Here is a 22,096-nt window from a genome sequence, read left to right on the forward strand (position 1 = left end):
CGGTCCCGGAAGGCTGGGGGCGGGGCAGCGCGGCGGCCGGAAGTGGCGGCGGGCTACACCGGCGTGAGGGGTCCGTGCCGCCGCCATGGCGGAGCGCATCGAGCAGCGGCTGGAGGACCGCATCCCGGAGCTGGAGCAGCTGGAGCGGGTAGGGCTGTTCACGCGTCGGGAGATCAGGTGAGGTGGGCGGCCGCCGCGGAGGCGGGCGCCCGGCGAGGGGTGGCGGCACACGCAGCGGGGGCGCGATCTCTCCGCTGGCTGATTCCCCCGTCCCGCAGGGCCGTCCTGAGGAAAGCCTCGGCTCTGGAGTACAAAATACAGCGGAGAGCGCTTCGGAAGGAGGATTTCATCAACTATATTCAGGTAGGCTCTACTGACGAGCAGAGCGAGCCTAACTCACGTGGTAGGGCCAGCTCAGGAGTTATTTTGTAGTTACACACGTGGAAACCGGGCGGCTTCCCGAAGGCCTCTCCTCGCCTGGGCTCTTGTAAGCGGTTACGGGCTCAGGCTGTGTGTCAGGACCGACCAGAGCATGGGGCGGTTACGGGCTGAGGCTCTGTATCGATACACACCAGCGCATGAAGCGGTTGTTGGCTTACAATCAGTACACACCAGAGCATGAGGTGTAGCCAGGAGTTGGAGCCTTAGTTTGGGATGAGAGGGTCTCTCGTGACTTTTTCCTGTAGTTTCTCTAGGGATGCAGAGACCCCAGTTCCTTGATGTGATGTGGAGATTGTAGTTAAGCGTAATTAATTTTTTTGTGCTGTTAGAAGTTTGCCTTGTGTATTATGATTCTAGAGATAGGGGTTGCTAACAGCTCAAGTCTGAAATATGTTCAATACAAATACTCAAGCTTAATTTTAGTCAGCCTTAGAAATGTAGTGGTCTGGCCAAAAAATTATTGCTTGTGTTTTCCTGGATGTAATTTGTATTGTCCACCTGATTAGCTATAAAAAAAGCCTTGATCTGTATTTTTTTTTCCTTACTTGTCTTCTCATTTGCTTTTAATTTTTTTTTTCTCCCCGTTCTAGTATGAAATTAATCTGCTGGAACTGATCAAGAAGAGAAGAGCAGTAAGTTTATCAGTTCTTTAGAGTGCAGAATACTTAGGCTAAAATTTTTATTGCAATAAAATCAATGCTTTTTTCTCTCCTAGCGCATTGGATATTCATTCAAGAAGGATGAAATTGAGAACTCTATTCTGCATAGAGTCCATTGCCTCTTCAACCGTGCTACAGGAAAATGGAAAGTAAGTTTGCTTATTTGTACAGGTAGGTTGAAAAATGCCCTTTTGGTATGTAAAATTACCTGGATACCGTTGCCACCAAATACTTGCAGTAATACAGAATAATGTAGTAGAAAAATTAAGTGTATGTTTGCTCTTACAATTAGCAGTAGCCTAGAAGTGGATCATTCATAACGGATAGATGTATTTTGTATACAAATGATATTTTGTGCTTTCAAAATTGTTAGTCCTCAACTGTCTGGAACCACATATTGCAATGTGAGTTTGGTCTGACTCCTTACAAGGTCTAGAAACGGAATGAAAAGAACTTTCAGTGGCTTTGGGAAAAGATTGTCTTGATATACATTTCATGGTAAGATCTAAATGAGGTGCCTCAGGAACCATGACAGTGAGTTCTCTATTGAGTTCAGTGTAACGTAGATCTGATTGGAGAGGCTCAGAGTGTATGATGAGATGGAAGGGTTGGTTTTCTTTGGGTGTTTTGCAGGAATTTGAAGATCTGGGAAAAAAAGAAGGCAACTTGAGATTCAGAATTCCTTCTCTCTGCATGCCAAGTTGTTGTACCAAGGGCATATTTGCTTGTCAATGTGCAAGTGATTTTGTGCTTGTCTTACTGTATGGTTGATTCTTTCCCTCTTGCATTTCCAACAGGAAGATGTCCAGCTTTGGCTTTCACATGTTGCATTTTGCAAGCAGTGGGTGAGTTTTCAAGATGCTAATCTTAACCAGAGCTGTGATACTGGATTGGTGTTTATAATCAGGCATCTGGAACTTGAATTACAAGACAGGGTTACAAACTTTATTGCCCCATGTTGTCATACTGAAACGATTTTGATAGCATTATTGGAGCTGCCTGGGATTTTCACTGTTACATATAAATGTAGAGTATGAGTCAGAATGAATTAGTATGAAGTTTGATGCTTGCAGGTGGTAAAGGTGAGGCTAATTGCACAGAATCTGGAGTAATGTTTGGTTTGGAGGAATGATAATATTGGTTATACCTTCTCTGGAATGAATGGATCACCTGTTTGTGAATTGTGATTTTGTTACAAACATGTCTTATAGTGGCAATGCTGAAAAGTGTAGTTTTGGCAGTTGTGTGCTTTGTAAACTTACCTGTGCAAGTCTTCACATTATTATTATTACCATGTGGTCATTGCCTTTCCTGTACTGAAGAAGGTGACCTTGTCATAGTAATGCAGGTGGCCAAAGAAAAATGCAGTCTTTAACTCAAAAAAGTGTCTGTGAGACTATGGATTTGTGAGTTAGGTGACATTTGTGTTAGCTGTGTAGTTCAGAATGGTTTGAGTTAACTATGCTAATCTAGTCTGGTCACATTTAAAAGCTGGTCAGCATTGAATCTGAGAAACTTTCTACTGAAAATAAAGTAGCAGAGAAGTGTCTTTTCCAGTAGAATTGCATTACAAATTGTAACCGTTCATAATGAAACTTTGCTGGTGGCTCAATTTGGTACTAAAAACAAAACTTCTTTTACAGAATGCAAAACATCAGCTTAGTAAGGTGTTTTCTTCCATGTTGGCCATTCATCCCAATAAACCAGGTAAATAAAACAATGGTGAATGCTGCATAAATGACTCTATATATTGTATAGTGTTGGTTTAAGTTCTTGCAGATCTCTGTTTCAAGCTATTAGGGTAAAAGTTGCTACTCGCTTTGCTTTGCTTTGCTGCTACTTCGGAGAAAAGGGCTCTGACAGGGATTGTGCTGAGCAATCAAAAGGTGGTGTGAAATAGGAGTCCTCGGGGTTTGAGTGACCATTTCCCAGGTGGACTGGGGACTAGGTAGATGTTTCAGAGGTAGATCTTGAATACTCATGGCAGCTTTTTGGCTTTTGAAGATGACATTGTACATCATTGGATCTGTAGCTATACCAGATTAAACTTCCTGGATCTGCCTAGCTGGTTACATCTGTCCTTTAACTCAGTTTTATGTGGGAGATAATCAGTCTTATTCCATTGCTGAGATCATGGATTATGTTGGGGTGGGTACATCAAACAAAAACAACCTGTGCGTTCTGGAGAGTAGCTTCAGAATGGGTTCTCATGACCAACCACTTGCTTTGCCTTAAAATGAATTTATTTGTATCACCTGTTGCAGCACTGTGGATTATGGCAGCGAAATGGGAAATGGAGACACAACTCTCATCAGAAAGTGCTAGGCACTTGTTTCTTCGCGCTTTGCGCTTCCATCCAGAGTGCCCAAAACTTTATCAAGAAGTGAGTTCCTGGTTTTCTTCTACAACCAGTTACTTTATCAATGAGAGCAAATGAGTCCGGGATATTTCTCGTATCAGTCTGTGAAAACTGGAAAAAACTTGTTTTCTCATTAGTGGGGAAATGTCAGAAGGATTTAAAAAACCCCTGGAAACAAAAAAACTTAGTACTGGTAGCATTTTTCAGTTGTTTAGCAAACACTGTGTGTGTTTATGTGAAATGAGGTTTTTACACTGTTCAAAGAGAAATGTGTCAGAATTCCCTTTTAAAGTACTGTAAGCTCTGTTAGGACATCGTTCTATGGATTAGATCTGGCATTCCAAGCCTTTGCTAGGAAACATGGTTTTCTTTGAGGACAAGTTAAGGTTTAAAGAATGACTAGGGAGTGGTAATTTCTACATGTGGGAAACTCCTGAGTAAATATGTAGGGCAGATAGCTGTTACGGACACACTTTTAAAAACCAAGGCACTCAGACATACATAGGATGTTGGCCAGGTCCTGATTTGTAGCTCTTCAGGTAGTTTGTTTTACCACGTTTGTGGACTTAGATTATTCCTACCCCCACAATCATTTCATTTTATTCTCTCTTCTGCAGTATTTCAGAATGGAGCTGATGCATGCTGAAAAACAGAGGAAGGAAAAGAAAGAATTTGAACGAGCAAAGATGGACTTGGTAGGTCAGCTAAACTTACTGAAGAGTTATTGTCTGCTTGTGTATCACACATCTGAATGCACAGTTTCAAGGGATCTGTAGCAATGGTTTGTTTGACAGCAGGTTAGAGAAAGTTTTTGTATATGTCCTGTGTCAATTTTTTCAAGTGTTTGCGTCAAGAGATGCTCAGCTCAAATACTTCATACATTGATTTTTCTTTACAATTGTAAAGTCTTTTGTTACATCCCCCAGTTTGAAAGTTAGTAATACTGCTTCTTATTTCTTTATAGTTGACTTGTACAAATTAGATAGATTTGGGTGAAGCAAAACATTAATACCATCTTCTGATGTCTTGTCAATGTTTCCAAAAATGGTAGCTGAGAAAGGAAGACATTTTAACGATACTCTGCTTGATAATTGCAGGGGGAATTCAATTATTCTGAAGAGATTCTTAATGGGGAAATGGCTCGCATAATCTACAGAGATGCTGCTCAGAAAATTAAAGGTGATTTAACATTTTTTGTACTTACTTACTAGGAAAGCTGTCACCTTTAACTCCGCTCTCCAGTAGGTAATACAGATAGACTTAACTCCAGCGTACATACTAAGATACGTTTTCGAATATAACATTTCTTCAGTAGAACCTAGATAATGCTGAAGTATAAATAGTGCTGATAGTTCTGTTTTTCATAACTTTTCTGCTGGCTGACACCTCTTCCAGTACAGCAGCTTTTGGGCTGAAGTGGCACAGGTGCTGGGCTTACAGTTTCAAGACTTTTTTGTTTAAAAAACCACAGTGGGAGGACAGTTCAGAATTACACACCTTTTTTGCTTTGTCTACTGAACATTAGATCACAACTAATTAGCTAGTACTACTGACAAAGAAGTAAGAATTCAGACTAATAATAAAGCAGATTATATTAACCAGGCTTGGTAAATTCACCCATTTTATTGAGTGAATTGGGTAAAATAATAAAGTAGTAGCAGGTATCTTTGGTAAACCATGATCGATGAGGATATTTTGGAAGACAACCGTCAAAATACAACAGCAGCATTGAAAAGTAGTGGGTGGAAAAGGACATAAGAGGAAATTACAGGTATTTAAATACCTGGAGAAATATCCTGAATAAATAGGCATACAAATGATTTGTAAGCACCTAAAAATAAAGAGGTGAGTAATGTCTGATAGGGATTCACAATGAACTAATTATGTCAAGTCATGTCACTTAGCATTTTCAAAGATAAGTTGTGGAGATACAAGATGGAGGGACATAACTACTTGATGTATACCATGTGCGGCTTTGGAGAGGTCTGTCTTGGGTGCGGACCCTTCTGTATTTTCATGGCAGAGTCAAATGAAGGAGTAGAGGAGGCGGTGATTACATTTGCGAGTGGAACCGTGCTGGAAGGATCTGTAAGCGTGTCAGGACAGGCCTAGTTCATCACTTTGGAGTCTGGAATGTCCTGTCTCTCATGGCCTTCTTTTGTAACTGCCTAACATGGAAGTCGTAAAGAATATAGTCAGGCAAGCAACAAGTCAGGAAAGAAAAGGCTATCTATCTAGACAGTTAAATGTTATCTGTGTCTTGACAAAAGCTTGCAAAGATACAGAAATTTGGTGTGTAATGGATATAATACTCCACTTGATAGGGTTATTCTTCTTCTCCTGAAATGTAGGTGTTGAATTCCATCTGGCTGTACTTTCTATTGCAAAGCTCTTTGATTTTACTGAAGATTTGCAAAAAGAAATTCTTGAAAGGTGAGGTTGTTTTTTGTTTTGGTGGGTTTTTTTAAAATTATTTTGTTTTGTAAAAAACATGTTCTCATAACTTCTCTAATTTATAGTGGGTTGACAGGTTAACAACCAAAGGCTGTTCCTCTAGGGAAAAAGAATGTTAAGGTGTATGGGAAATCCCTGAAAAACAGAACATGAGGCAAGCATGCTCTTTTAGAAAGATACTTGTAACTTCAGAAAAAGCTTTGAGAAACTGCTAAGAAAAATTTAGATAAAATATAGTTGTTGCTGAATAATTGCTACACTTAGTTTCCATAAATTTACTGCAGGAACCATGTATTTTGCTAGTGTATTTTGTGGTTCTTTTGCATCGTTGTGGTGTAACTTCAGGCAGTAATTAAGGATCATGCAGCTGCTCACTCACTCCCCCTTGTCCCCCCCTGGTGGGATGGGGAGGAGGATTGGGGGGAAAAAGGTAAAAACTTGTGGGTTGAGAAAAGAACAATTTAATAGGAAAAAGGTAAAAACGTGTGGGTTGAGGAAAGAACAATTTAATAATTGAAGTAAAGAAAATATAATAATAATACCTTTCATTAAAAGGAGAGAGAGGAATTAAACCCAAAGGGGAAAAAAAACCAAACAAGTGATGCACAATACAGTTGCTTACCACCCACTGACTGATGTCCAACCTGTCCCTGAGCAGTGGTCAGTGGCCCCTGGCCAACTCCCCCCAGTTTATATACCCATCATGATGTTCTATGATGTGAAATATCCCTTTGGCTGTGGGTCAGCTGTCTTGCTGGACAGCTTGCCCTCCCTCCCTGCTGCTTGTGCACCTGCTTGCTGGCAGAGCATGGGAAACTTGAAAAGTCCTTGATTTAGAGTAAGCGTTAATTAGCAACCACATCAGTGTGGTATCAACATTATTTTCATACTAAATCCAAAACACAGATTTGCAATCAGTTACTAAGAAGAAAATTAACTCTACCCCAGCTGAAACCAGGACATAGATCTTTAGCTTCTTCAGTTGTTCCTCTCTCATAAGAAAGGTCTCTTGAAAGCTTCCTATCTAGTTCATGCTATTACTGGAGAATATCCCATATTAAATAAAAAACCAAAATAAGCTAATACTTTTTCATTTGTGGAAAGGTAAGATGTTTTTTCTCTGGCATTTGAGTACTCTGAAATTAAGTACATTTCTATACCAATATAACCCTTCTAAACATGTCTACAAGGGAAGAATGGTAGTTGAGGACTGTTACAGACATAGTGTGTTTAGTTTGCAGACCAAGTATGCTGATGATCCTCTTACATGGGATTACATGGCCCGTCGTGAGCTGGAGCTGGGGTCCCTGAAGTCCACAAAACACACCACAAAACAGATGAAAGTATCTGAAATGGCCCGGAGAGAGGAACGGTGCTGTGCAGTCTTTGAAGAGGCTGTGAGAGCAGTCCCAACAGGTGACAAGTTCTGCCTGCGTTGTAGCATTTTTTTCCTGGTACTTTAGCATACTGTATACTGTGAAAGGTTTGAAGTAGGTGTTGGCAGGCTCTACTGTACGTAAAAGAAAGCAAGCCATTTTTAGATGCTACCTTTTGGGGATCTATTTTATGTGTTAATGGGGTTATTTTCCAGTGCATTCTTGCTTTTGAATGAGCTGCTCAACCGAAAGTGCTTTTTGTTTGCTTTTATTAATGTGACTTAACCAATGAGGAGAATTAGAAGCCCACAGATGAACAAAAGTTTGGGAGTTGTAAATAGAGAAAATTTCCGAAATAAAGGAAACCTGTAGAGCTCAAGTATATTGCTAGTTAGCTGTGAGTAAGCAATGTTTTGAGTTGCCAGTGGAGTGGATACCCAACATCTGGCATTGTCCTTATTCTCAAAGGAAGCTATCAAGGGGCTGTTGGTGAAGCAGACTCAAACTTGCTGCTTATATAGCCTTTGAAGTCATAGAATCATAGAATGGTTTGGGTCGGAACTGACCTTTAAAAGGTCATTTAGTCCACCCCCCTGCAATGAGCAGGGACATCTTTAGCTAGATCAGGTTGCTCAGAATCCCATACAACCTTGAATGTTCCCAGGGCTGAAGCATCTACCACCTCTCTGGGTGAAATGTTCCAGTGTCCCATCACCCTCCTAAAAAAATTCATCCTTATACGTGGTCTGAATCTGCCCTCCTTTAGTTTGAAACCACTATTCCTTGTCCTGTCTCTACAGGCCCTACTAAAAAGTCTGTCCCCATCTTTCTTATAAGCCCCCTTTAAGTATTGAGAAGCCACGATAAGGTCTCCCCGGAGCCTTCTCTTCTCCAGGCTGAACAACCTCAAGTCTCAGCCTGTCCTCATAGAAGAGCTATTCCATCAGTCTGATTTTGTGGCCCTAAAGTCAGGCAAAGAAGGATTTTCTCAGTTGCCTGTGAGTGTCCTTACTCTTGCAGGCCCTTTGAGAAGTGCAGGCACAGGGTGCACGGAGCATTAGTGACAGCATGCACTGAAACTTCAGCTGAACTAAGCTTGATGCTCGTTACTAGAGTAGCTGTCTGCAGTTTGTATCAGGAAGTAATTTTTAAATGTTATAAATGTAGGGCCTATTTTATAATACAGCATTTTAAAACAAAATAGGCATTAACCGTTAGTGCTTGGATTCTCTTATTCCTTAAAGATTAATATTTGTGCTTACTCTTGTAATTCTATGAAGTGTGATATTATGCCTTTGATTCTACAGAGGACATGTGGAAATGCTACATCACCTTTTGCTTAGAGAGATACAACAGGAAAACCAACAGTGAAGAATTAAAGCAAAAGGTAAAAGCTGATTTGGAAATCATAGTAACAAGTCATCTGTATCTTAACTCACTTCTGTAATGCATCAGACAAGAACCAAATATGTTTTGACATTTTATCAGAAGTACCTGTGGGCGTCATTAGCCTTCATCTAAGGGGATCACTTTGACTGTCAAGTTCACATGTGGCCTGCTGGAACATGAATAACTTGGGCATAAACCAGCCTTGTCAGTCCTGCAAACCTGTGCTTGTTTAAAGAAAGCGATGAATTAAAATGACTTTTGCAAATAAGTCTGAGCCGTGTGGTGCTGGCACGTGGGCATCTGCATCTGTGCTTGGTATGACTGACTTAACTAATTATCCTGTGCAGTTTGGTTCCCTTTTAATACAGTAAAAGAGCATTGTGATGTTGTTTTTTGTTCCTTAAGGAACAGATGTAATTCAAATGTTCAAATTTCCCCTTTATCTTGGAATGTATGCAGGTACCTAAAGTATTTAAGTTACTTGTACTGAATTTCAGTGACATGTGATACACTAATCCACCGGGCTTCTTGTAATGCTGGGATCTGATATGTGCAGGAATAATGCTTGTTTTCTTTACTTTTTCTTCTCTGTTGGTTCTAGAGGCTGGAGAGGACACTTAGTGTGTTCAACAAAACCCATGAATCCAGTTTGCTGCCAGAAGCTCTCTATAAACAGTGGGTAAGAGTTGACAGAAATACAGATTGTGAGACTGTCCTGCATTGCTTGCATGCCTATCTTCACATTTTGAGTAGATAGAAAAGCAGGTAATACTGTCTTCAACACCTTGCTTTTTAACAAATCTACTACAAATCTCTTGTGGTGATTAGCTGTGTCTGCTGGGTTTTAGCTTCAACTGTTACTGGAGTCCAACCTCCCTGAGGAGGCTACGGAGCTGGCAGAAGCTGCAACTGAGCGCTTCCGCCTGTCAGTGGAAACATGGCAGATGAGGCTGCAGGTGCTGATCCAACTGAAGAGTGATGATGTGACCCAGTGTTTTGAAGAAGCGCTTAAGCACGTCAAATCTAAGGTCTGTGCTGGACTTGCATGCATTAGTTTTGGGCTGGAAACCTCTGATATTTCATAGAATCATAGAATGGTTTGGATAGGGAGGGACCTTAAAGGTGATCTTCTAGTCCAGTCCCCCTGCCTTGGGCAGCGGCACTTTCCAGTAGACCAGGTTGCTCAAAGCCACATCCAACCTGGTCTTGAACACTGCCAGGGATGGGGCCTTCCACAGCTTCTCTGGGAAACTTGTTCCGGTGTTTTTATTTGTTTTATTTTTTTTATTTTCCAGTGTATTTATTTGAGGTGTTTTTTTTTCCTTTACAAGGCATTCAAAGTCCCTAACCATTTTAAAAGTAAAAAATAATAACTTGACATTTCACATGCATGTTGCATTCAGGAGCATTTGGGAATTGTAAATTCACTTCAAATTAACAGTTTTAAAGTCTGAATGGCTCACAGGTGACATTTTGTGTACTCTTCTAGCAGTCAGGTGTCTCCTGTTCTTCACTGTCCTGATACAGTTTGCCTGTGTGGTATTTCAAGCCTTGAGTTAGCTATGTGCTTTCTTCCTGTTCCATTTCAAACTGTGGGCATGAGGAGTGAGGAGAGGAAACAAGGAGGTGATTGTTTCTTTCCTCCTTGTTCTTGGAAGTTCCCTTTGCATTGGAGTGTTTGGTGACGCAGAACTACTTCTCTGTCATCCCTTGCAACGTGTCTTGCAGTTATCCAGCTAAGCAGTATTTGTCCTGTGAGGAAGGAAACAAGAAGTGATTTTAATGTTCAATCTGAAGTTGTCTTTCTAAGAGCTATGTCTAAAGGACTTTTTTTACAGCAGCTGTAATACAGAACCCGGTGGATGTGTGCTGTTCCTGTAAATCAGAATCCCTGTATTTCAGTCATTGGATTTATCTGCTCACCTTACAGGGCAGTTTGCCATTGTGGATCCTCTGGGTGGAATGGAGTGAAGGCACAAACAGCAAGGAAGACACAGAAGCTCTCTACCAGGTACTTAGCTAATAGAAATCTACTTTTTATGACAGCATTTAAATAAACAGGAACAATGTGTGTGGATGGAACATGTAACAAATGGTTTATACTGCAGTTCTTTCATGGATGCATTGATATCAAAGAATTTCAAGTAGAACTCTGTACGATACCAAAATTCAGTTGGATATGGGCTCATCAGCACAAACGTTGTCCCCATGCTTCTAAGACATGTAGATGTTTGTAAGCGCAACCAGTGTTGGACTCTTCCTGTTCTTTTACTTTGTGGTCTAGAACTTTTGCTCCGTTTTCAGATGCCTGTCTGAACATAGAAAAGTGTTTTTTCTATCTGTATAAACATCAGCCTCGTTACAGAAAACTCAAGGACAAACTGGGACTTTAATCTCTGTAAATTCTTTAAATAGCTTAGGGAAAAATGTTTCCTCTTTGCCTGGCATGTTGGGTTGTGGGTTTTTTTCCTCCCTGTTTACAACATAAACCATCTATTTCAGGTGGAAGCTTGAATTCAGTTGTTTGTAGAGCATTGTGAAACCCTCCACCTGAAGGATGTTAGGGAAATGCCATTTACCAGCTGTATGAAGTAGTGGAAGAGACACGTATTTTAGGTTACAACTAATATTTTAATTTGAAAAATACTGGATGTGTTACCTAATGCTGTCTTTCAGACACCCTTTGGGATGCTTTTTTCCAGTACTGTGTCTCACTTATGAGATCTACTTTATGTCAGATGCCTAATTAGGGAGAAGGTAGTATTTGATTTCTTCTCCCTTGTTGCCTTTTAATTGTAGCTTATGTGGTTGGTTTGTTTTTTGGTTTTTCCCTTTTAAACTTGCAGAGATCCTTACATGCCACAACTCCTGCTGAATCTGTGACTATGAAAGAAATGTATCTTGACTGGACTTACAGAAATGGCGGTTATAAGAAAGTTAAGAGAGCCTTTACCAGGTGACAAATAAAACCTTCAAACCAGGTTGTTCTAGGGTGTATGTTAAAAGGCTTGAAGTCTAAAGTTAATTAGGTTTTTATTACAGGCTGTGTGAAAATCGTCCATTTTCACTTGACTTCTTCAGGAAGATGATCCAAATAGAAAAGGAGCAAGTAAGTTGTTGAATATCCAATTACTGCCTTGTATTAGTAAAATACACCGCAAACTTTGGATTTAAATAGGAAACAGAGGGCTTATGAGTAGCGTCCTTAGTTTGTGATGAGTTCATATTTGTCTTCTATGTCTAGCATGTAACACAAAACCAAGTTCCATGGTAACTAATCTTTGGCAGTGTGCGTGTGCGCGTGTAATTACCATGACTCTCTCTCTTTGTAAGAAACTAATCAAGCTGCAGATTCGCTTCTGTACAAAATAAATGGCCTTTTAATACCTTCCTTTGTTAGGAATCCTGCAAAATGCTTCATTTGAGAGAATACTATGAACGTGCCTTGAGAGAGTTTGGTTCAACAGATTCTGGTAAGAGGATTTATTTACTTATTTATTCATTCATTCATTCCTGCCTCTTTTATTTCCATCCATTTCAAAAGGTAGCTGTTTGTTCTGTCCTTGTGATTGCTGTCATGCAGCGTGGAGCTTATTTCTTCTGTGCTGTTAAGTGCATGACACTTTGGAGCGACCCTTCACTTTCAGTCCAGGGTTGTTGTTCACAGTGGGGTGGCTTCAGCTGAACTACTAGCAAATAAGGTTTTGACATTGGCGTAAGAAATGTGTATCACCTTTTATTTGGGTTTGTCAACAGTATGGAGCTATGTTTTTATAATCAAGATTACTGCAGTATTCCTTTTAAGAAAGTAAACAGGTCAATATTGCTGCATTATTTCTTAAGACATCACTGTTCCAACTGGGAATAGAACCCAGGCTTTTGGTCCTCAAGGGGCAGATGGTTGTAATTTCACAAAGTAAGCCTTAGTGCATTAACATCAAGGACACTTACAAAAAGAGAGTTACTAGGTTAGCTTTGGAATATTTGTTAAGTAATATCCAATCAAAATCTAACGCCAGAATTTCTGTGTTTCTTTTTAAGATCTCTGGCTGGATTATATCAAAGAGGAGCTAAGTCATCCCCAAGGCAAACCAGAAAACTGTGGGAACATTCACTGGAGAGCTATGAAGATGTTACAGGGAGACTTGGTGGAAGACTTTGTTTCCAAATACACTTTATTGCAAACAGGACATTTATGAAAAACTATAGTTACAACATGACTGTGCTTTTTTTTTTTCATTCCTCTGTGCAAAGGTAAATAAGTTTCTGGGTCTTATTAAAGTCTGCCGCCTTTACATTCATGTATATGTGGAAAAAAAGAATAATCTACCCTATTGCAGTTGTTTCTAGTATTGCTTCTGCCAGGAGCAAGTTCAAGTGCACAGTTACAAGAGAAAGCAGAGGCTTCTCTGAGGGTGTTCTTCCTTGAGACTTCTGAGAGCAAACTCTTCCACCTGCCTAATCATTCAGATGGAATAGTCATCATGCATCAGCTTTAACACTCTGGAGAGCTAATATTACAGCACATAAATGCAAAAAAACCTCCAACCCTATGGAAACTACACCTGTGGGAGATCTTTTTATCTTACTAAGTTGAATAATGCAAAGTGGAACACTGGAGAAACAATCTCTAAAATTATGGCATTTATTGCTTCCTCGCCTTGAAGACATCTGTAATCCTTTTTTCAAAAACAGAAGCAACCTCTGCAACCACCTTGGTGTTTGCATCCTAACCTGTAATTCTGAGTGACTATGAAATGTAGAGGGGAGCTGAAATTGGTTACAAATGTCCCTCATGTGACAGTATAAAGTTCTGATCTACACTTCATGTCCACAATGCTTGAGAAATGGGTAACAGGTTTTTGAGACAGTACTGTCTTTGGCTGTTTGCAGAGCTGTGTTTTCCTGTTTCAGACCCATTAAATCAGCATAAATGCTATCCTTAGACCAGTAGAAGATACCCAGGGGAGAGTACAGGAACGTGCATCAGTAATTCCTTTATCTCATTTCCCAGTGACTGGTGGCATAATGACAATACAGAGAAATATTTAACATTTTTTCACACAAGTAGAAACTGCAGCTTCTCTCAAGCAATGAATTCCAGTAACTTTTGAGTAGCTGGAAGCAAGGTTTGGAGCAACAGCCTCTTACGACTGCTCCGGTGACATCTGAAGCTCCATCTTTCCTAAGCTTTTAGCCAGGCCCTTTTCAACCTCCCCACCAGTCCAGCTGTCTTGTGTCTGGCATCACTCCAGCAATCACTCCTCTCCTACTCTGTCTGCCCTTTATTACATTGCTCCCTTCACCTGAACCCCTTGCCTTGCTTCTTCAGTTGCACAACCGAAAGCTTTGAAGTGCAGTTTGGGGACTGGGGGGGGGGGAAAGGCGATGTCCAGCAAAACCGGTAACTGCTAACTGCTGTTTCTGAAAGTCTGCCCTTTTTCTTTACCTGCTGTGTGTTCCTTGCAGAACGCTGCCACTCACCTGCCTACCTGCAGCACCTTTGAGCCATAAGCACTTCCTACAAGCAGGTTTGCTCCTGGAGCACCTGCAGCTGTGTTCAGCACCAGCACTCCGCACCCTTCAGGCAGGAGGCCCAATGCAGGTGCTTTGCATCTGGCAAGATTAAAAAGCCACACAGCCTAGAGAGGCACTGATATTTTATTTGCAACTGTATAAGCGTAAAAGTGTTTTCTTATAGCTGTTCTGTCTATACTTCTTTTTTCTCCACTTGTTTTAATGGCCTGTTCCTGCCCTGCGGCCGGCCTGCTTCCCCTCGATGGGCGCCATTTCCACCGGCGGGGGAGAGGTTATGAGGCGGGGGCCGCGGGGGCTGAGGGGTGCGGGCGGGCACCGAGGCCGGAGCGGGAGAAGCCGCCGCTTGCCCCGGCCCAGCTTCCCCCACCGCGGGTGCCGAGGCACGGCCATTACGCCCCCCGGGCCCGGCAGCAGCGCCCCCCCCGAGCCCGCCCGCCTGACGGTGCCCGCGGGCGCAGGCGCTGCTGCCGCCGCGAGTGGACGAGCGGCTCCGCCAGCGCGGGAAGGCGGGCGCGGACGCCGGACGTCTCCTCACGGCGGCGCCTCGCCCGGCCCCGCGGCTGCGCGCCCGCAGCCTCCCTCAAGGCTGGCCGGCATGGCGCGGCTGCTGGCACCGCCGCCGCGGCAGGTGTGGTGGGCTCCTGCGGGGCGGGGAGCGGGGGTCGGGCGGGCTCGCATCCTCGCACGGCCCGGCAGGGCGAGGCGGCGGGGCCCCGGTGCGGGCTTGCCCGCGGCGTTCTGCCCTCGTTCTCCGGCCGCGACCCCAGTCAGGCCCCTCCCGGCGGCAGGCACCTGGAGCCCGCACCCGCCGCCCTGGGCGGGGGCTGTCCGGCGGCGAATTCACCTGTGTTGTAGTGGCAGTGGCAGGCATAAGTCGCCTCTCCTGCCCTCTCCCTCTGGGGGCTATCAAACCTGCTGGGCTGCTCCCCTCTGCTCTCCAGGGGCGTGGCCGCCATCTTGGCCCAGCTCCTCAGGTCTGCAGGAGGCTCTGGCCCTCTCCTGCCTCCTTGGCACGTTGGCTCCCACAAGGTAGTTGATTCACAGGCTTTAGTGCTTGTACTCGTTCCATCTGTGTGTCTTCATTACCTCTGCAGCTTTCACATCCTGCCGCTGTCCCTAACGGGCACGTTTTGGGTCAGGTTTGGGATGTGTTCCCAAAATGGCGGCAGCAGGATTAGGTCTGTGAGTGAGGAGACTGGCAGATCTGTGCTGGCTGCCGCCTGGGGTGGCAGCAGGATGAGCCACCCCTCGGCAGGTTTGTTTTCTGAAGTGAAAGCCTGTCAGGTTTAGAACCTCAGATTCATCAAAGGAACAAACAAATGGGTCAGGCTCAAGGGCTCAGAAATACTCAAATGCAGTACAAGTTGCATGAGCTTTGCTGGAGGAATCAATGAAGGGTGCTACTGGATTCTTTAAAACTGTCTCATAGGTGATGGCTGCTGTCATTGAGTCTGCAAGCTTTGATGAGGAACAGCTGTCTAATAAGAGAGAAACTATGACCTGGAAGCCCAGAAAAGGTAAGCCTAAAATACCAGGACAAAGCAAAGCAGATGGTGAGTAATGAAACTTGTGCTCTCTTGAGGAAATACGCTTAAAACTTTTGGTGATGCATAGGAAATGTCTCCTCAGTTACTGCACTAAGTTATTTTCACGTATATAATTTGTGTATGCCTTGGTGCAAGAGTTACTAATACTACAAAATTTATTTTTTAAATTTATATATTTTTTAAACAGAGCTGTGGTCTTTCAACATACTTTTTTTGAAATACCAACAGGTGAATGAGGTGAAACAAGACTGCTGGGTCCTTTGCCTTAGTTTAAAAAGTTATTTTCCATCAACAGTCCTTCATCATTTTCCATCAAAATCCTGACTTGGGCTAGTGTTGTGATACAAGCCTATGTCCAGTGTTCCCAAGCATCTGAAACCCGAAGGAGCACTGTAGTGACATTACATATGTAAGAAACTACATATATTATAATTAGATTTGTAGTCCCAAAGTGCATTTGTATAGCTGTCTGAATTAACGCATGTGAAGCATTTAATTGTTCCAGTTTAATTTCTAAGTATCTGTTGACTCTTTTTTTACTCATTTTAGAATGTCCACTGAAGAATATTCCAAGTGTTCTTGATAGTGAATCTGAAGAAAGTGAATTTTCTGATACCTCTCACAATGAAAATGTCAGTGGTTCTCCTGTTGACTGTGCTCATATACATCCTGACCTGGAAGATTTGGATGGTGAAGTCTCTGGTATGCCTGAGGCGGTAACTTTTCCAGAGCTGCAAACTGCTACTGTGTATGAGGTGGAGGACTGGGATAAAGAATTGGAGGAGTCTGAAAGTAATCCTTATGGTGAGTACAGATTTACTTGTGCTTCATTTGAGTTTTGCTTAGTATGTGATTTGGAGGTAGGCGCTTTGCAGGAGAGCGAGTGTTGCTGTTGGCTGCATGGATTTTCAATGCGTAATTTTGTTGTCAAATACAGGATTTCAAGGCAGTGTTGTAAAATTCACACGAAACTTGCTTGAGGAATTGAATTCTTAAGGAGTGGAATAGTAAGGAGAAGAATTGTATGTGCTGATTGAGTTTCTCTGGGGAAGCTAGGTCTCAGAGGTGTATCTGTTATTCTGAAGCAGAAGAGAAACCTATATGGAGTGCAGGAATGTAACTTTTTTTGTGTAAAAGGAATTTTTCTTTTCCTCCATGAAGACTCATTCAGTTTGTACGCTGTAACGGCCCTCTTAGAGCTTGAAGTCCTTTGGAGGGGAGCAGTGCAAGTGCTTGGTCTCAGTGTATGGTTTGTTGCTGTAGGCTGGTTGGTGGTTTTTTGTTTGGTTTGTGGGTTTGGTTTTTTTTGTGGTAGCTGTTTTGGGGTCAGTCCCATGGACAAAGATGGCAATGGATAGAAGCAGTTTTATCCATGTCTTTAGGGTTGTATTAATCCTCCAGTTTGTAAACTGTTTTACAGTGACTTGTGTGTTGAACTGAATCTCAGTCTTCGTTTGCTAGGCTGTATGTCGGCATCAAACAAGTGGATGGAGTTTAGCCAGCAGTAGCTGATAACCTGCTGTGACTTTGTTGATGCAGAGTAGTACCATTTCCATTTTCTTCTCATTAATACGTATCTTTTGTAACTAATACAAACGCTTTTTTCTTTGCTTAGGAATTGTCAAGTCTTTGTTTATTTTAATTCCGTAAATGGCTGTTTGTATTCAAGTTCCATCATTTGATAATGGAAGGAAGTGGGAAAGTTTTTGTAGCCTTTCCTATAAAATCATTCTGATTTTAAAATGGAGATACAGTAGTGGTTTTTCACACTGGGTAATCTGAGTGAATCCTTTTTGGATATTTCCTTCTCCTCCATTCTGGGCTTTCCTTTTAATCTCCCATCTGCTCAAATTTATGGAACATCTTGATTATTTTTTTTTCACTTGAACTGCCACAGGTTCTCTTTTCCTTTATTTAACTAACACATCCTTCCTTTGTGAGGATTTGGAGAGCATAAGCTACAGGTGAGGAAGTTGTGATTATAGGATTCAGGTGCTTGTGAAGGATACAGAGTATAAGTGTCTGAGTGGTGAACTAGCACAAATAAAAGATGTACTTGATCAGCCATTTTATGGCTTTTAAAAAGCTTTTTAAAAATGCTTGCTTTGATGGTGTGTTTGGCAGTGCTATTGGAAGGCTGAGACATGGATATACTGTGGTCGATCTTCTGCTGCCCCATACTGTAGGCTTTTCATTTGCTCAGTCCTTCCAGTGTCTGCTGGCTAGAAATCTGCTTATATTAAAGGACTCTGCCCTGTTTTTGTGCTAAGTTGGTTAAATAACAGGCTTATTTGGCTTAATTTTAGCCTAGTGGAAATGTTCAGAACTAGTTTTTGCAGGACCCCACCCTTCCATTCTGTCCAGTGACCCAGTTCTTAAAGGGTTGGAGGGTTCCTAATTGGATTGGGATTGCCTATGTTGTTCTTAAAGGGTTGGGATGTGCCTACGGAGGCAGCAGGAAGGTGTAGGGGGAAATAAAAGTAATGGTTTCATGAGCCTTTTATGCCTGGAGAAAACGTAGAAGAACTGCACGCATCGTAAGAGCTGGTGATTGGTGTTCTGAATCCAGGTTTATTGTTGAGCTTTGTAGAAAACTGCTTTTTCTTCCTTGGCAAAAAACTTCCTTAAAATGAAGATGTTGCCAAATTCAGCTTTCTTTTTTGCTTTGTAGGCCTAATTCATGAGTGCTGGTGGATCAAATTGAAATAGTTAATTGGAAGATGCTGTAAACCTGCAAAATTACCTGCTACACTATACCAACTTTTCCAAGTATCTCCCATGGTTTAAATCTTTTCTTTGATCTTCTTTAGATGCTGGTGATCTCCACTGTGGAAGCTTTCAGGAAAGTAATCTTTTGGCCTCATACTCATGGCGAGAGGATTCGTTTTACAACCCAGGCTGTCACCATGCAGCTTGCCTTGTTTTTACGCCACCAGTTAGAATGACTGAGACTGGCCAGTTTGATGATGCTGATGAATGAGGTTGACCCTGGTCAGAAACAAGTTTGGCTTCTGAGTTGGATTATGTTCTTCACCGTTTGAGTCATGTCGAGTCCTTTGGCTTGCTTGCAGAGTTCTGCGTAAGGCCAGAAATGCTACACCTTCTCTGAAGTTTTGCTTAGATTGCTTCTGAGCTGGTTATAAGTTGACTGTGCTTGACCTCTGGAAACAAGAGTGCAGGTGCTAGCTGTAAGGAGTCATTGCATTTCTGGACTTTTTGTTTGTATTACATAGATTTATGTTGTTGCTAATTAATTGCTTGAGAGGAAGTATTTAATTTCTAAACTTCAGCTTTGCCAGATTTGACATGTTGATCCCTGTGTGTTCATGTAACTTGAAGTTTTCTTTCCTCTTCATTTGATGCTGTCAAATTGGTTCAGGTAGCTTTGAAAACTCCTTCCAGCATCTCTGTTGTATTTCTGTGTTGCCATTTGTGATTCCTGTCTAATACTGGTGTTTAACAAAATTAGCCATGACAAATACAGAATGAGTTGTTTTGGTTTTATTTTTATGTATTTCAGTATAAAGGAATTACAAATCCATGGTACGCATCTTGCAAATACACATGGGCACGTAGTAAGTTGGGCCTGCTGCTTCCAGTAGGAATGCTGAGTGCTTAAGACTGCCTCCTGACAAATATTTCTCTACATCAGACCTTGTATATGGGCATATTATCCTTAGGTCTCACAGTTGTCTTTATAACAGTCTCATGCAACATCGGACATGTAGTGATGAAGAAAGTATCTATGCTTGTATAATGTCTTGCACTATATAATCTCTGTGTACTGCAGACAGTAGTGGATTAAGGTTCCTGGTACTGCTGGTATGTTTCTGGTGGTGCTGTGTTGTAGCAAATGAGGAGATGAGAATGCAAAACACCTCCATAAAGTCTCTTAAGAGAATAGCTGGAACTAGAACCATATCCTTCTTGCCTTTGCCTTGGAGTTAAAGGAAACATTCTCAAATGAAGTACCTAAGTGGAGTGAATGGCTGGTCACTTGAATAGCAGTAATCTTCAACTAATGCTCACGTTTCGTTAATCACTTCTCTCCCAAGAGTTTTTTGAAGGCTTTGTTTTGACACTGACACACTGGAGCACAGTACTCATGCTTGTTTGTTAACTTCTTGCCTGAGAATCTTTATCACTGGAAGACTTTTTTTTTAAATAATCTGTTGCTTGAGACTGAAGTAATTCATGCATTAGTTTGGAAGGAGGAAGTGAATGACAGTGATATTTGCGTAATCTTTTCCTAAAGAGCAGAGGACAAGAGATTGGATGAGTCTTTTCTTCTGGTACCTTGCAATTCCTGGTTATGTCTAAGTACCCAGCAATCAAAGCAGAGTGGAAGCCTGGTGTTGAGGTTGCAAGAAAGAGGGCCTGTTCTTTTATTCTTATATATTGGAGCGATATAGGGATTAGTATCTCCATCCAAACGTACCTTGGCATGCCTCCAGGACATACAGCAGAAAGCACAGTCTAACAGACTGTTCTTTCGCTGCACAGCTAGAAAGCCCTAGCTGTGCTCTCTAAGGCACTGGACATGCTTTTTTATTTTGTGGCCTGCTGTGTGTCAGAGAGGAGTGCAGCTCTTTTGAGTCCTGCATTAGTTAGAACACGCACTCCACCCTGTGGAACAGAAATGAGAATTGATTATGCTCAGCTTATCAGGTTTGGATACATAGTAGCTTCTTTCTCTGACTGAGAAGACTGGAATGGAACTATGAGCATGACTGTAACTGACTCATCAGCTAGAGAAAAATCGTTGATTTGTGTTTATAACTGCATTATTAATAAATAAAAATTGAGTAGAGTACTGCTGCAGTAACAATACACTAGGATATTGTGGAAGTTCCTCTGAAAAAGCACAGATGATTTTGTGAGCCTATTTATCATTTCCCAGTCTTCAGCTGTAGATGTCAATGCTCAACACCACACTGCAGAGGGCAGCAAAAAATTGTCTACCCTGCTCAGCGGATTTTCGACTGGCGCTAAGTTTCATCAGCCAGTGTCAGATCCCCGAGCTGATTTCTAGCATTGATAGGAGTTCAGATCTGTGTTCTGCGTAGTCCTGTTGTTCCCCAGTGAGACTGATTCATGGCCCTGATTAGTTTCTCTCTTTTTTTTTTTTTTTTTTTTTTTATTTTTTTATTTCATTCTGAAGTTATACTTACCGGACTGAAAAATTTCTCCCATGGCTGAGAAAAGAACATCACTTGACTTCAGGCTTAATATATTTTTTTAGTGTGCTTGTGGGAGATGTCGCACTGTATTTAATAAAGATAAAACTAACAGAATTCTGTGGAGGCAAACCTGCCGTTTTTAGAATTGTTTTAAAAGGATAACCAAAAGGCCTTTATAACATTGAACAGGATGATCTTCTGCGTGGTTCCTAAATTCCATCAGTACCACAGTCTTCAAGCCATTTTCTATGCACTCTATAAATATTTTTTAGCTTGTACCTTTAATTGCTATCAGCATTGTCTAGCTTGACTGTTGTTATTTGAGGAGAAATTGTCTTGAATGGCTCCCTTGCCAAGCTGTTTGTGTTTTTAATGATTGTAAACATAAAAGATCTGTTTTCAGTACCTTTTAAGGTTAAAACTGACAGCACCCCCAACAGCTTTGGAAAAAACCTGAAGATTTTAGAGCAGAGATGGATTGCCCTCTCTAGGGATATGTTGGCAAATGTAACTTCATTTGTCTTGGCCCTGCTTGTTAGGGAAGGGGCTTAATGTGAAGCTTGATCTGAATACTCACAAACTTCAGTGGGATTAGAAAACCAGATGCAGACTTCTCAGAAAGCATCTCCCTGGACGGATTTGAAACCAAGCTCACAGATTCCAATGTTTCTGCACTACAGAGTGTTTCAAATTCCATAGTGAATCTTGCACTGAACCTGTTTTGTGTTGACACAAGCATGTCATTCTAGGCAAGAATATGTTGCAATTAAAAACATAAGCTAACACATAAGCCAACAATTCAAGCCAAGAGTGTCAACCCTTCAGCCTGCTCAAATTATTGGAGGGAAAAGAGTCCCGTTACAGAATCAAGATCATAAATATTTTATGCACACAAGAAACGCATTGGCAGTACATAAATTTTCCAACTAATTTATCAGAAGTGTCAAAGATTTCTCAGTTAATATATGTATAAAATAAATGTGCATATATATCTAACAAGATTTCCCCCTTCTATACCTATGGTGTAAGATGCCATTCAAAGGATGGAAGGCTTTACTACAGGTTAGTATGATTACTGGGTTTATATTGTGAGGGAGGCTTGGTAGTGTGGCATAATAATGGTGACTCAGAAGGAGACTTGGGTACAGCACTG

The 22,096-nt window shown here is 41.7% G+C and overlaps 2 protein-coding genes across 3 annotated transcripts; both read left to right on the forward strand.

The window, feature by feature from the left end:
- Window positions 1–56: 56 nt before the first annotated feature.
- On the forward strand, window positions 57–13,392 carry UTP6 (UTP6 small subunit processome component). The gene is made up of 19 exons (XM_037406141.1): window positions 57–177; window positions 279–363; window positions 1,032–1,073; window positions 1,157–1,249; window positions 1,898–1,945; window positions 2,744–2,807; window positions 3,365–3,483; window positions 4,077–4,154; window positions 4,557–4,638; window positions 5,811–5,892; window positions 7,148–7,329; window positions 8,597–8,676; window positions 9,280–9,357; window positions 9,527–9,706; window positions 10,609–10,689; window positions 11,525–11,634; window positions 11,721–11,787; window positions 12,079–12,151; window positions 12,720–13,392. The coding sequence occupies exons 1-19, from the start codon at window positions 86–88 to the stop codon at window positions 12,875–12,877; spliced, it is 1,794 nt and encodes a 597-aa protein (XP_037262038.1). The 5' UTR covers window positions 57–85; the 3' UTR covers window positions 12,878–13,392.
- A 1,134-nt stretch (window positions 13,393–14,526) lies between these two features.
- Window positions 14,527–19,244, forward strand: COPRS (coordinator of PRMT5 and differentiation stimulator). 2 transcript variants are annotated; one of them, XM_037406154.1, is made up of 4 exons: window positions 14,527–14,844; window positions 15,646–15,733; window positions 16,313–16,567; window positions 18,574–19,244. In XM_037406154.1, the coding sequence occupies exons 1-4, from the start codon at window positions 14,812–14,814 to the stop codon at window positions 18,741–18,743; spliced, it is 546 nt and encodes a 181-aa protein (XP_037262051.1). In that variant the 5' UTR covers window positions 14,527–14,811; the 3' UTR covers window positions 18,744–19,244. The 2 variants fall into 2 exon arrangements, with proteins under 2 accessions (XP_037262051.1, XP_037262057.1); XM_037406160.1 differs by lacking the exon at window positions 14,527–14,844 and adding an exon at window positions 14,935–15,245.
- The last annotated feature ends 2,852 nt before the right edge of the window (window positions 19,245–22,096 follow it).

This window comes from Falco rusticolus, chromosome 1 (genome assembly GCF_015220075.1).
Source record: "Falco rusticolus isolate bFalRus1 chromosome 1, bFalRus1.pri, whole genome shotgun sequence".
Lineage (NCBI taxonomy): Eukaryota > Metazoa > Chordata > Aves > Falconiformes > Falconidae > Falco > Falco rusticolus.

Bases quoted from the DNA above. Each gene is read 5' to 3' on its own strand.
- UTP6 (XM_037406141.1), top strand. From the start codon at position 86: ATGGCGGAGCGCATCGAGCAGCGGCTGGAGGACCGCATCCCGGAGCTG. The intron at 1,250-1,897 runs GTAAGTTTGCTT...CATTTCCAACAG, and splicing joins GTGCTACAGGAAAATGGAAA to GAAGATGTCCAGCTTTGGCT. The intron at 4,155-4,556 runs GTAGGTCAGCTA...TGATAATTGCAG, and splicing joins AACGAGCAAAGATGGACTTG to GGGGAATTCAATTATTCTGA.
- COPRS (XM_037406154.1), top strand. From the start codon at position 14,812: ATGGCGCGGCTGCTGGCACCGCCGCCGCGGCAG. The intron at 14,845-15,645 runs GTGTGGTGGGCT...ACTGTCTCATAG, and splicing joins TGGCACCGCCGCCGCGGCAG to GTGATGGCTGCTGTCATTGA. The intron at 15,734-16,312 runs GTAAGCCTAAAA...TACTCATTTTAG, and splicing joins GACCTGGAAGCCCAGAAAAG to AATGTCCACTGAAGAATATT.